Source organism: Xyrauchen texanus, chromosome 8, assembly GCF_025860055.1.
Source record: "Xyrauchen texanus isolate HMW12.3.18 chromosome 8, RBS_HiC_50CHRs, whole genome shotgun sequence".
In the NCBI taxonomy this organism is placed as follows: Eukaryota; Metazoa; Chordata; class Actinopteri; order Cypriniformes; family Catostomidae; genus Xyrauchen; species Xyrauchen texanus.
The window spans coordinates 46,750,399-46,765,013 of NC_068283.1; the positions used below are offsets into that span (position 1 = coordinate 46,750,399).

At 42.1% G+C, this 14,615-nt stretch overlaps 1 protein-coding gene across 2 annotated transcripts; it reads left to right on the forward strand.

The window, feature by feature from the left end:
• Positions 1 to 1,658: 1,658 nt before the first annotated feature.
• On the forward strand, positions 1,659 to 11,612 carry slc25a38a (solute carrier family 25 member 38a). 2 transcript variants are annotated; one of them, XM_052132986.1, is made up of 8 exons: positions 1,659 to 2,338; positions 3,755 to 3,828; positions 5,970 to 6,091; positions 6,176 to 6,260; positions 9,435 to 9,614; positions 9,722 to 9,890; positions 10,432 to 10,598; positions 10,837 to 11,612. In XM_052132986.1, exons 2-8 carry the CDS (start codon positions 3,814 to 3,816, stop codon positions 10,957 to 10,959), a joined length of 861 nt encoding a protein of 286 aa, XP_051988946.1. In that variant the 5' UTR covers positions 1,659 to 2,338; positions 3,755 to 3,813; the 3' UTR covers positions 10,960 to 11,612. The 2 variants fall into 2 exon arrangements, with proteins under 2 accessions (XP_051988946.1, XP_051988945.1); XM_052132985.1 differs by lacking the exon at positions 1,659 to 2,338 and having other exon boundaries at positions 3,462 to 3,828.
• Positions 11,613 to 14,615: the final 3,003 nt, after the last annotated feature.

A 14,615-nucleotide genomic window follows, 5' to 3' on the forward strand; every position in this document is an offset into this window, starting at 1 on the left:
CTATATAAGTGCAGACCATTTACCATTTAAGTAGTGGGAATTGGGCATTCCAAATTGGGTAGAAAAGGAGATAATAAAATAAATAGGAATAGACATTTGCGCTAGTAACCATGTAATTCTACCATTAAAAATGGCTTTTTAAAAACTACTTTACCAAGTATATGAGCTCTCAACCTTATAGTTTATTTTTGTGCTTGTGTAAAAACAAATTTACAAAAATCAGCCACGGTTTGCTGGTCTTCACTATTTTAAGATGGCCTAGCTTTCCCACTCTGGCCAGTTGGTGTTTAGACCAGGTTGGGAGAAAAGCTTAAATAACTGGTTTAATTAACTGGTTGAACATCAAATCATCTATATTGTTTTGATGTGATATATCATGTGACCACAAGGGGTAGCAAGTAACTGTGATAATGCAGATTCCAGGATATGAAGAAGTGCTACTGATGTCTGGTGTTGGCAGAAAGTTTTGAGTTGTTCCAGTTTACATGTCTGTCTTCCGTTTGGTTCCAAGATATAACGGCTATAAATATAAGTGTAGCTGTGGTTCTCTTGTCCAAGACTAGAACTAGAAGATCCTAAATTAACATAGTATATGATGTTGAGTGAATCCTTTCAAAACGTGTGTGTGTTCCCCTCACCACCACTGCTTACAACTTTACCACATATAAAATTAATCTCGAATCTCTAGAAAGAAATTTATGAATTGTTATATTCATCTTAAAAACAAACTAGTGTGTTGCAAGTGTATGAATCATAGTTCTGTCCACTGCTACACGTTTGTCTCTTACTTAAAAATGTGAATTTTTTTTTACCTTTATGATTTTATGGCCAATCCTGCATGACACGTTTGTTGTCTTCTGCCGTATCTTTCAAAAACCGTTATTCATAAACTCTATTTCAAAACATTATTCTCTTGAGACTTGATCAGGATTGGCTGGTACATGCTGTGCAGTGTATGTAAACCTCACTCCCCTGGCCTCTAGAGGCGCACTAGAGACAGACACGAGAGGCTGTAGCCTGTAGCTTCCATGCTGAAGACCCCGGTTCGCATCCCGCTTGGAGAGTGGGTCAAGCAGGACCGGTTGAAGTGGTGTCGTGACCCGGATGAGAGTGAGATTTAGGGGGGTGATTGAAATGGTTTCCAGCTGGTACGTGCTGTGCAATGTATGTAAACCTCACTTCCCTGGCCTCAGGCGCACTAGCGATTGAAATTAGAGGCTGTAGCCTTTAGCCTCCTCGTTAGCATGCCCACCTCCCATGCCGGAGACCCCGGTTCGCATCCCGCTTGGAGTGGGTTGAGCAGGACTGGTTACAAATGCTTTATTTATATCATACTTTATAATCGACCATTAGGATCCTCTGAAGTGGACTTCACATGGTATTCAGCTATTGTAAGAGAGAATCCAATCCAAAGAGAACATTTATGTTCGGTTGGAAGGGCACTTCAAATGGCATAGGGAATAAGTGTACGTCAGTACATCACTTCACAGGAAGTAGAGGGCGAACTTTACCCACCAGGCATTGCAAACCAGCAGAGTACTGACGTAGTTTGTCTAAAATGCTAAAATCAAAGAAACAAAAGGAGTTTGAGTTCGTATAAGCTTAATTTACTTCAGGTGTGGTTTTAGACATAGCCTACTTCTTAACACATCTTATAAACATGTTGCCGATGAGCAAACAATGTAAAATAAATACGTCTTCCAGACAAGGCGCGTAGCCAGGAAATTACTTTTGGGTTGGCCTTGATAAAAATGGATGTGCCAAGTTTTTGCCCAATATATTTATTTATTTATTTATTTGCAAAATTTTCCTTAACAACAGAGAAGTGCCACATTCAAACAGTTCTTTCACACCTCATTTTATACTATTTTATAAATATATATTTGAAGTCAAAGAATAATATGTCATATTCTGTGTGGGCCTGGGTTTCATTTTATGTGTGCTATCAGGGGAATTTAGGACTGTAGGACTTTCAGACGGTTACGTTACATTTCCGCATTTTTATTTTTTCACCCGCTAACTGGTTCTGAGCCAATCATATTCGGCAAACTGCACCTTCCCTCAAGCCCCGCCCCTTTTACTACACCTACCTGTGGAGCGCGCGACCAGCACAAACTCTGCACACGCACACGGTTACTCACTTCCCCTTTTTCTGTTGTTCTTCGTTATTATTCGTCGTTTGCAACTCTTTTACTAAATTAACCACTAGTGAGGGTAGGAAGAGGTCGGATGTGAACTTTCTAGTCACCTTAGGAGCAAGATCTATTGTAAAAACTAATTTGGTTACCCGGAACGATGCACTTAGTGAACACCCGCGCCGGCTCATAGCGCAAAAGAGGTGAGCTGCTTTATTTCAGAGAGTGTTTTCTTTCTCAATATCAGCTGTTTATAAAAATGCACACTCACACACACACACACACACACACACACATATATAGGCTATATTAGTGATAGGGTTAGTCGGTATTTAGAATTAACTTTAAAACTAATAAGGGGTCTACGATGTGCCCTCGTGTTTTAGGTCATTATTACACTCATATAAGGGGATATGTAAGTGGAATTAATGGTCACAACACTTCTCTCCGTCTTTCCTATCCAAGTTTTCGCAATAGACTTTGGAAGAAGCGTCTCTTTCCATTTCACATCTACAGGGGCTGTTCACTCAGAAGACGCTCTCGGGAACAGAACACAGAACGCTGCTTTATAATGCACATATTTACAATTATAATATTGTTTAAGACAGTTTTATCAGTTTACTTCACGTCGTGTAGGATGAAATGTACTGATGGAATAACAAACTGTGTGTGTGTTTATGAGTGTGTGTATGTGTGTGTTTGTGTGTGTGTGTGTGTGTGTGTGTGAGTGTGAGTGTGTGTGTGCGTGAGTGAGAGAGTGTGTGTGTGTGCGTGAGTGAGAGAGTGTGTGTGTGTGCGTGAGTGAGAGAGTGTGTGTGTGTGAGTGAGTGAGAGTGCGTGAGTGTGTGCGTGAGTGTGTGCGTGAGTGTGTGCGTGCGTGAGTGAGTGCGTGCGTGCGTGAGTGTGTGCGTGAGTGTGTGTGTGTGTGTGTGCGTGCGTGCGTGAGAGTGTGCGTGCGTGAGAGTGTGCGTGCGTGAGTGTGTGCGTGCGTGAGTGTGTGCGTGCGTGAGAGTGTGCGTGCGTGCGTGAGTGTGTGTGTGTGTGTGTGCGTGCGTGCGTGAGAGTGTGCGTGTGTGAGAGTGTGCGTGCGTGAGAGTGTGCGTGCGTGAGTGCGTGCGTGCGTGAGAGTGTGCGTGCGTGAGTGTGTGCGTGCGTGTGTGTGCGCGTGAGTGAGAGTGTGTGAGTGAGTGCGTGCGTAAGTGTGTGTGTGCGTGCGTGAGAGAGTGTGTGCGTGAGTGCGTGTGTGCGTGAGTGTGAGTGTGTGTGTGCGTGAGTGTGTGTGTGCGTGAGTGTGTGTGTGCGTGCGTGAGTGTGTGCGTGAGTGTGTGCGTGCGTGAGTGTGTGAGTGTGTGTGTGTGTGCGTGAGTGTGTGTGTGAGCGTGTGTGCGTGAGTGAGAGTGTGTGTGCGTGAGTGTGCGTGAGTGAGAGTGTGTGTGCGTGCGTGAGTGAGAGTGTGTGTGCGTGCGTGAGTGAGTGTGTGCGTGAGTGTGTGCGTGAGTGAGAGTGTGTGAGAGAGTGTGTGTGTGTGTGTGTGTGTGTGTGTGTGTGAGAGAGAGAAAGAGAGACACGCACTCAGTAATTCATTCATAGTTAACGCTCTGCACTGATGTTTTCTGAAGGTGAGCTGCTCACGAGACCTTCAACTTCTACAAACAAACTGACTTTCATCTCAGACATCATGGAGTTATCACCGGTATGTTGCCGTGTGTGTGTGTGTGAATTGTTTTAGCATCGCAAGAGTAGGACTAGAACTGTGTTACAGCACAGACACATTAGAGATGAACTCACTGTTCAATGCAACAGCGACTGAACTGAAGTGGTCTATTGGAGCAGTTCAATTGAAATGCATCATTCTGTCTGTTCTACAGTTTTCCTCTGAACTCTGATCTTGTCTTTGTCACCCTGCCCTATTTCTTCAGATCATATCAGTCACGTTATCTATTACAGATATTGCTAATCACTCGAACTGTCTGCCTATATGACTGATAGTTACTCCAGCACTGACAGCAATATATCTTTGAACAGTTGAGTAGTCATGTGAAGTCATTCCAATAAGGATGTGAGAACATTTCAAGCCAATGGATGGAACGTGTCCTCTGTATCGGGCCGATACTGTGTGTGCTGTCATGATGTTTTACATCTATTGATCATGCACTTGTATTTTTATGCCATGCACACTTCAACTTTTGCATTTCTGTGATGCATTGGACATAGTTGTGGCTTTTGCTGGCTTTAATGTCACCAAAATAAAGTAATCTAGCTATCATAGGTGAGATTGAGCTTTCTTCTTACAGAAGTGATTCAAACCAGCTAATTCCTTAGTGAATCTCTTTGCAGGGGGCAGGCTTTAGCCAAGCCTCTTGTTTTCCTGTGTTCTCATTGGTCTGTGTGAAGCAGGGGTCTGTTGTCATGGCACTGTCCTGAAGAGCAAACGGTGAACGCACAGAGAACCTGCCGTTAAAGTCCAGTAGAAGATCAGCGAGTGGAGATTAAATGAACTGCTGAGTCATGCAGAGATCATCATATTCATATAATTATTTATGAAGCCATATCAATAATCAGTGTTTGTGTTCACCGATCATGCAACTGTTTCTTGTCTGGATGGCCAAAATAAACCCCCAAATCCATCATAAGAGAGATTTTAAGACTAATTTTGAATGGCAAAAACTTGTCTTGCATTGTGACATGTGAAAGTCCATCTAAAACTATTTTAAATAGCTTGATAATAACTATTTTCATCCTGTTTTATGATTATGGGTGATTGCATGTTATATTGAACCATTCAAATTTATTTGTGATTATAAGTAGTGAAAAACTAAATAGCGACGAGTTACAGCCAGACTGATCACACTCTAAACTTGGCAACAGCAAGTCAAGTTTCGCTGCTGAACCATTGCCACCCAGTGGCCAAAGCTGGAATTGTTGCTTCCAGGTGAAATGTCCACAGGGTGGCGCCAAAAGCGAGTTGTGTTTTTAATTGTAGTAATTATAATTATATATATATTATAATTATAATTCGTTTATATACATCCATCCATCCATCCATCTTCAACAGCTTATCTGAAGTCGGGTCACGGGGGCAGCTGCTCCAGCAGGGGGCCCCAAACTTCCCTATCCCGAGCCACATTAACCAGCTCTGACTGGGGGACCCCGAGGCGTTCCCAGGCCAGTGTGGAGATGTAATCTCTCCACCTAGTCCTGGGTCTTCCCCGAGGCCTCCTCCCAGCTGGACATGCCTGAAAGACCTCCCTAGGGAGGCGCCCAGGGGCATCCTTACCAGATGCCCAAACCACCTCAACTGACTCCTTTCGACGCAAAGGAGCAGCGGCTCTACTCCGAGCTCCTCACGGATGACTGAGCTCCTCACCCTATCTCTAAGGGAGAAGCCCGCCACCCTTCTGAGGAAGCCCATTTCGGACGCTTGTATTCGTGACCTAGTTCTTTCGGTCATGATCCAGCCTTCATGACCATAGATGAGGGTAGGAACGAAAATGGACCGGTAGATCGAGAGCTTTGCCTTCCGGCTCAGCTCTCTTTTCGTGACAACGGTGTGATAGAGCGAGTGCAATACCGCCCCCGCTGCCCCGATTCTCCGGCCAACCTTCCGCTCCATTGTCCCCTCACTCGTGAACAAGACCCCAGAGGTACTTGAACTCCTTCACTTGGGGCAATACCTCCTTCCCTACCTGGAGTACGCACTCCATCGGTTTCCTGCTGAGAAAATTATCCTAAAATCTTGATGTTGTCCATGTTATTTGTCAAATATATAACTTAATGTGAGAAAAGCAGCTTTCACTGTAGTAATGATTATAATGTGAGCTCTCTGTGGATTAGGCTCATCCTGCGGTGAAAGCATTTATGTGCGGATCTCTGAGCGGGACGTGCTCGACACTGCTCTTCCAGCCGCTTGACCTGGTGAAGACCCGCCTCCAGACCCAACAGAACATCCTGCCTGGGTGAGTCCAACCGCACGGGTTTGATTGACAGACAGACTTCAAATGTTGATTTGTCGTTTGAATTAATTTTGTTCTGTGTATCAGGTCAGGTCGGGTGGGCATGGTCACAGTCTTTGTAAATGTGCTGCGCACGGAGAAGCTGATTGGACTGTGGAGGGGCGTGTCACCTGTGAGTATCACACATGCACACACTGACTGGTAAAATACTTTAATTGTGTGCCTGTTTATACATTCTCTTAAAAGGATAGTTCATCCAAAACATGTAAATTGTTTCGTCTTTGACTCACGCTATTCCAAACCTGTGTAACTTTCTTTTATACTGTATGCCCAAGCATGAATCATGGAATTATGGAATCATATGGACTGTTTTTCTGTTCTTTTTGTGGTAAACAGAGCTCACTGTGATTAGTTTAATAGTTCAGTTAATTGTACAGACAGTACAGTGAGACAAATTGCCAGATAGCTACTGTAGATGGATAGGTTGTCGGATAGACTGTTACAACAATAGTCATATATAATTAAAACCACATGCCTAATATTGTGTAGGTCCCCTTCATGCCACCAAAACAGTGCCAACCTGTATCTCAGAACAGCATTCTGCCATTATATTCCTCTCATCACAATTGTACAGAGTGGTTAATTGAGTTACAGTAGACTTTGTCAGTTCAAACCAGTCTGGCCATTCTCCATTGACCTCTCTCATCAACAAGACGTTTCCATCCACAGAACTGAGGCTCACTGGATGTTTTTGGCACCATTCGGGGTAAATTCTAGAGATTGTTGTGTGTGAAAATCCCAGAAACACTCAAACCAGCCCGTCTGGCACGAACAATCATGCCACTGTCCAAATCAATGAGATCACATTTTCCCCCATTCTGATGGTTTGATTGGCTGATTAGATAATCGCATGAATGATTGTTGGTGCCTGATTGGCTGGTCAGTGATTGGTGTGTGAATATATATATATATATATATATATATATACCGTAATTTCCGGACTATAAGCCGCAACTTTTTTCCCACGCTTTGAACCTCGCGGCTTATACAATGACGCGGCTAATATATGGATTTTTCCCGCTTTCAAATTTTATAAAAAAAATAAAAAATACATTCTGTGGCGTGCTCAGTTTTTTGGCGTGAAGCTTTCATTAGACCAATGAAATTGCCGAGCGGGTTAAGGTCAAAACAACTTTTTTTGTTTACTGTTTAGATTAAATCGAGCGCTCAAACTTTCCATCATTCTGATTACGGTAGTAATTTTGTCACCCTCACCATGGCAAAGACATGGAGAAACGCATATGATGCTGCTTTCAAGTTGAAGGCGATTGATCTGGCTGTTGAAAAATAGAGCTGCTGAGCGGAGCTTGGTCTTAATGAGTCGATGATAAGGCGTTGGAAACAGCAGCGTGAGGAATTGACTCAGTGCAAAAAGACAACTAAATCTGAGGCTATTCAACTCCGACACCGAAGGAGATGACTTCAGTGGTTTCAGTGCACAGGACGAGGAAGATAGTGACCAATGACTTTCTTGGTAGGCTACTGTTTACTGCAAATGTTTTATTACAAGCTGTGTGTGGCAGCGGGGCGTGGTCAAGCGCCCGTCTGGGAGAGAAAAGCTGTAAGGAGCTTACACCTGCGCTAAATTATGTCTAACACCGTTGTCTAATTTCAAGTGCCCTGCTTCACGTGTCCTTCTTGGGAAAACTGTCACACGGGCACCAGTGTGACAGTTTTCAGCAGGGCACTTGGCGTTCCAGGTAAGGCTTTTAATGGCCACAGCAATGTTTACAATCAATTTTATAAAGTTTCTCAATTCTTCTATGTGCCAACACTAGACTGGCGTGTGTCACTCTCTCAGCTCTGTGGCTGCTGCCTTTTATGCCGCTCTCCCCATGCTTACTGAAATTAGACACGGTGTTAGACATAATTTAGCTCAGGTGTAAGCGCCCTTACGCTTTTCTCTCCCGGACGGGCTTGACCACGCCCCGCTGCCACACCGTGTTTCGTTAAAAGCCTATTTATTTTTGTTACAAGCCGTGTTTCAGTTAAAGCCTGAGTAAAGTTCATTTGTTTCAATGTACGGTAGGCACCTGCGCTTATAGACAGGTGCGGCTTATTTATGTTCAAAATAATATTTTATTTAAAAATCAGTGGGTGCGGCTTATATTCGGGTGCGCTCAATAGTCCGGAAATTACGGTATATATATCTCAAAATCAAAATAAGCTTTATTGCCAAGTGTGCTTCCACATACAAGGAATTTGTCTTGGTGATAGAAGCTTCCAGTGCACAAATAATACAACAACAAGACAGAGATAATAAAAAAAAGAATAAAAATAAAAAGCAAATAGAAATATAAGTATATATAGAAATACACAATAAGACAAATATATATATATAGCCTGTGAATAGCACGTAATTACATTATAGTTTTTAACTGTTCATGAGATGGATAGCCTGAGAGTAAAACTGTTCTTATAGACGATGGATAGATGGCTGGATGGATGGATGGCTGAATGGATTGATGGCTGGATGGATGGATTGATGGATGGATGGCTGGATGGATTGATGGATGGATGGCTGGATGGATTGATGGCTGGATGGATGGATTGATGGATGGATGGCTGGATGGATTGATGGATGGCTGGATGGCTGGATGGATGGATGGCTGGATGGATGGCTGGATGGATTGATGGATGGATTGATGGATGGATGGCTGGATGGATGGCTGGATGGATTGATGGATGGATGGATGGATGGATTGATGGATGGATGGATTGATGGATGGATGGATGGATGGATGGATGGATGGCTGGATGGATGGATGGCTGGATGGCTGAATGGATGGATGGATTGATGGATGGATGAATGTATAGATATATAGATATCAACTAAAAGCAGATGAGAGGCCTTTTGTGGGTTTGTTTACATTTGAATTTTTGGAACATTGGAGTTTGAATTAACGAGCGTTCCATTTGGCCCATTTAAAAATTCTGTCAATGTCTGTGGGATTTTTCTAATTTTTCATCCTCTGCTGTGTGAAAAACGTAAATCTGATCAGTTAGCAAAGACAGAGCACAGCATTCTAGATCATTCTGAAGGTCTGTACTAAGTTTGGTGGATGTAGCTTAAAAGCTCTCAGAGGAATTGGAGTTAGAAATTCTCAGTTTAGCAAAGTTTGGCAACATCATATCTGCACATTAGCATTGCTGAAGCAGTCACTTTTTAAACAGCGGCAAAAATGATGTCAAATGTAATACAGATAATATTAAACTACTGAGATTAAAACATAAATGACATTGTAGTTAACGCAATAATAATAATAATGTTTGTCTCTCTCTGCAGTCATTTGTGCGCTGTATTCCAGGAGTGGGGATATACTTCAGCACATATTTCACCCTAAAGCAGCGTTTTTTCGGTGATGGGGCCCCGGGTCCTCTACATGCAGTGCTGCTGGGAGCTGGAGCCAGAAGTGTTGCAGGAATCTGCATGCTGCCCATCACAGTCATCAAAACACGCTTTGAGGTGTGTTTGTGTGTAGATAAACAAATAAAACACAAAAAGATGAGTGAAGTCACACCTAAAATGTGTGTGTGTGTGTGTGTGTGTGTGTGTGTGTGTGTGTGTTTCAGAGCGGCCGTTATAACTACAGAAGTGTTGCTGGAGCGTTGCGGTGTGTTTTTCGGACTGAGGGTCCGAGGGCTCTGTTCTCTGGTCTCACTGTCACTCTGCTCAGAGATGCTCCATTCTCGGGAATATACGTCATGTTCTACATTCAGGCCAAAAACACACTGCCACAAGGTCTGTACACACAGTGTGTGTGTGTGTGTGTGAGAGATAAAGAGAATATACAGGGGACACTTATGCCACTTTCAAAAATGTCTGAGGGTTATTTGAAGGAAATGGTGCCATTAGTGCTAGAAATGCTACTGCTGAACTTTCAGGAAATCACATTTTCCCACCTCAAGCCAAAACTACCAGGGGGAAGTTTCACCAATTGTGCATACGTTACATACGTTACTATGTTATTACTGAGTATTATTATTAAAACTATCTAAACATTCTTAAAACAAGATTTACTTGAATTTACTTAAAATGATCTAAAACCTATCTTTTTTGGCACCACCATATGTTTGCCACCTATACAAATGTTCAATAAAAGACTGTAGGATTTCTGAAAAGCTGCCATGTGTCAAAGTGAGGTAACAGGAATATTACAGCAGTCTGTGTGCGTATGTTTCTTCATAAGAGATAAGAGCGTAACGGTGGATTGTGTAACAGCCATGTGGAACATTTTCACAAACGGTACTCATGTTTGTAATGTTCTCATCTTTTCTCTCAGAGGTAGTTCAGTCATCATACGCCCCGCTGGTGAACTTCAGTTGTGGGGTTCTGGCGGGCGTTTTGGCGTCTGTTTTGACTCAGCCCGCTGATGTGGTGAAAACTCACATTCAAGTGAGTCCTGATGTCTTCAGCAGGATGTCAGATGTGGTGCGATACATTTACAAGGTAAAAGGTCTTTATCTCAGGCCCAATTCTGTCTGGTGCCGCTAATGGCATAGAAATGACCCTCTCCACCTTTGAATCCGTTGTGCAGACTTTCTTCCCAAATCAGTGCAGACAGTTCAGAAAGAAATAGATTGCAGGTTCTGATTTAGAGTTAGATTTATCAAATATAATGTTTCCAGGTTTGCTGTTCACATATTAGAATAGTACTGACCTGTCTCTCTCTCTGTCTGTCTCTCAGGAACACGGCTTGGTTGGATTTTTCCGTGGCGCGGTTCCTCGCTCTCTCAGGAGAACTATGATGGCGGCGATGGCGTGGACGGTGTACGAGCAGCTGATGGCTCAGATGGGCCTGAAATCCTGAGACGGATCAAAGCGAAACATGAACTTCAGTAAAGCAGAAGCTCACACGATTTGTGTGTGATGATCCAGAGATTGACTGGGCACCAGAAAACACAGAGGAAACATGTTTGTTTTACTCATTAACTGTTCTTCTGTGTCATTGAGCTGTTTAAATGCACTTTATAATCGGATCTCTACTTCTCTCTTGAGTTTATAACAAAGTGATACTAGAAAGCAGCTAATAATGTGTCTTTATGCTTTGCAATGCCAGGCTTTGAACTTTCACACTGACATTTTTCCTAATTTTATTTAGCAATCTACTTGAGGACATACCGTAGACATGTAAATGATTCACACTGCAAGCTTCTCAATGTTCGAGTCAAATCTGGCTGCATTGAACACACAGAGAATGTCACTATGAATGTCACTTTGGACAAAAGCATCTGCCAAATGCATAAATGTAAATACAAACCTGTTCTTATGTTAATCAGGCTTTGAGGTGGATCCTTTGTTCCCAGTCTGGGACAATATTTCTGGAGTGAAACAGTGTTTTATCTGAATGAGGAGCAGATAATATAGCCTTTATTTAAGAGTTTATTCAATGCATAAGAAAGTAATTCAATGCATGAAACAATAATGAATATATGTGGCATGTTGAAGTTGTTTCATACTTGAATCCTCAATAAAAATACTCTTTTCCTAAAAAGACATTTTGTGTTTATGTTCTGATCATTTGAAGTTCCAATATTGTTTTTTTTTATATAATAAAGTTTCCGAATAAGTTGTTCCATACAAATATTTTGCATTATAACCATAGTTGCAATCCCCCAAAATCCCCCAACCATGACTGCAGTTACTGGTACTGCTGTAAAACTCTTCTAAATCAGTATTTGTATGGTGGCAGTCCTTAGACCGAGTTACGCCAATGTCTGTAGAAACTACAATGGCCGTTTTTTGTAGGAGAACATGTCAATAAGGCTCAGAAATGGCCTCCTTTTTAAACAAAGTTACTTGAATGGAAACAACCTTCCTTTTCTTTTCCCACATATGATGTAGGTCCGTCAATATTCAATAAAAATTAATTAATTTTGTGTTATCTTCACACACCTCTAGCCCTATTGTGACCTACCAGCTAATTATCCAGTTGTTTTAGTTGTCATGAAGGACATTTTAACCCAGTAAACGTGACAGTCGTGTTCTAATTTCATTTTTATTTACCTGTGACCCTCAAATCAGTGATTAACCTCTCTCTACCCCTCTCTCTCTCACACGCGCGCGCACGCACGCACACGCAACACGCGCGCGCTACAGTCTACGTTTTCAGATTGACTTGTTCTTATCCTTTGGCACAACGTTCTCCGTACATCACTATCCATGTGTTTTTCCTTAAATGTGTTGCCTAATTAAAAACATCCAAACTGTTTGTGAGCAATGTAAACACTCGTGACACTGTCCTCCAGGACATTATATCTCTCAAGCAAACAAAAGTTGCGACAGTGTACACTGTGTTTAACCGAGGAGTCAGCCAGCGTCTCGCCATTGTCTTAATATGGTCTTTGTCTTAATATGGACAATCCATCCCGTGTCTTAATATGGGCTGTCCAGTGAACGCTAGTGCCATCTACCGGCAGACACATAACCGTACATCTGAGCAGAAATCACAGCATGCGCATTGGCGCCATCTGGCGTACATTACAATGCAAAACACAAGCGTCATTGTGACGTTTTTAGCGCCATCTAGCGGCAGGCAAATGCTCCAGCATTTCAACAATTGCTTAAGCACAATGACAAGATTATTCATTATGATTGGAGATAATTACTTCAACATTAAGCCTTCAAAAGCTATTTGAAAGTCTTTCATATGGGTGCAGTGGACTAAAGCACAGAACCGGTAATCAGAAGGTTGCCGGTTCGATCCCCACATCCACCACCATTGTGTCCTTGAGCAAGACACTTAACTCCAGGTTGCTCCGGGGGGATTGTCCCTGTAATAAGTGCACTGTAAGTCACTTTGGATAAAAGCATCTGCCAAATGCATAAATGTAAATTTGTACAATCAATATTGTATGACCCACATCAACTCTCTAATCCTGAGCAGACTTTTCAGCCAAATAATCACTTCCATGCATTTCATGGATTTTATACAGATGTAACGATCATTTCTATACCCAACACTTAAACCTAACCCTCACAGAAACCTATGTACACCTAATGAGTTTTCTAAGAGGGGAATTTTAGGAGAACAATGTGGGTACATTTTCTATTTGTACAGGGAATTTGCAGGTGGTGAAATAACTGTGCTTTAGTCCACTGCACCCATATGAAAGACTTTCAAATAGCTTTTGAAGGCTTAATGTTGAAGTAATTATCTCCAATCATAATGAATAATCTTGTCATTGTGCTTAAGCAATTGTTGAAATGCTGGAGCATTTGCCTGCCGCTAGATGGCGCTAAAAACATCACAACAAATGACGCTTGTGTTTTGCATTGTAATTTATGTACCGCCAGATGGCGCCAATGCGCATGTGCTGTGATTTCTGCTCAGATGTACGGTTATGTGTCTGCCGGTAGATGGCACTAGCGTTCACTGGACAGCCCATATTAAGACACGGGATGGATTGTCCATATTAAGACAAAGACCATATTAAGACAATGGCGAGACGCTGGCTGACTCCTCGGTTAAACACAGTGTACACTGTCGCAACTTTTGTTTGCTTGAGAGATATAATGTCCTGGAGGACAGTGTCACGAGTGTTTACATTGCTCACAAACAGTTTGGATGTTTTTAATTAGGCAACACATTTAAGGAAACACTCATGGGTAGTGATGTACGGAGAACTGTTGTACCAAAGGATAAGAACAAGTCAATCTGAAAACGAAGACTGTAGCGCGCGCGTGTTGTGTGTGCGCGTGTGTGTGCGCGTGTGTGTGTGCGTGCGTGTGTGTGCGTGCGTGTGTGTGCGTGCGTGTGAGAGAGAGAGGTAGAGAGAGGTTAATCACTGATTAGAATCACTGATTTGAGGGTCACAGGTAAATAAAAATGAAATCAGAACACGACTGTCACGTTTACTGGGTTAAAATGTCCTTCATGACAACTAAAACAACTGGATAATTAAATATTAATTAGCTGGTAGGTCGCAATAGGGCTAGAGGTGTGTGAAGATAACACAAAATTAATTAATTTTTATTGAAAATTGACGGACCTACATCATATGTGGGAAAAGAAATGGAAGGTTGTTTCCATTCAAGTAACTTTGTTTAAAAATGAGGCCATTTCTGAGCCTTATTGACATGTTCTCCTACAAAAAACGGCCATTGTAGTTTCTACAGACATTGGCGTAACTGGATCTAAGGACTGCCACCATAGAAATACTGATTTAGAAGAGTTTTACAGCAGTACCAGTAACTGCAGTAATGGTTGGGGGATTTTGGGGGATTGCAACTATGGTAATAATGCAAAATATTTGTATGGAACAACTTATTCTGTAACTTTATTATATAAAAAAAAAACAATATGGGAACTTCAAATGATCAGAACATAAACACAAAATGTCTTTGTAGGAAAAGAGTATTTTTATTGAGGATTCAAGTATGAAACAACTTCAACATGCCACATATATTCATTATTGTTTCATGCATTGAATAAACTCTTAAATAAAGGCTATTTTATCTGCTCCT

Coding starts and splice junctions, on each gene's coding strand:
- slc25a38a (XM_052132985.1), top strand. CDS start 3,742: ATGTTTTCTGAAGGTGAGCTGCTCACGAGACCTTCAACTTCTACAAAC. Junction 3,829..5,969: donor ACATCATGGAGTTATCACCG/GTATGTTGCCGT, acceptor TCTGTGGATTAG/GCTCATCCTGCGGTGAAAGC. Junction 9,891..10,431: donor CAAAAACACACTGCCACAAG/GTCTGTACACAC, acceptor CTTTTCTCTCAG/AGGTAGTTCAGTCATCATAC.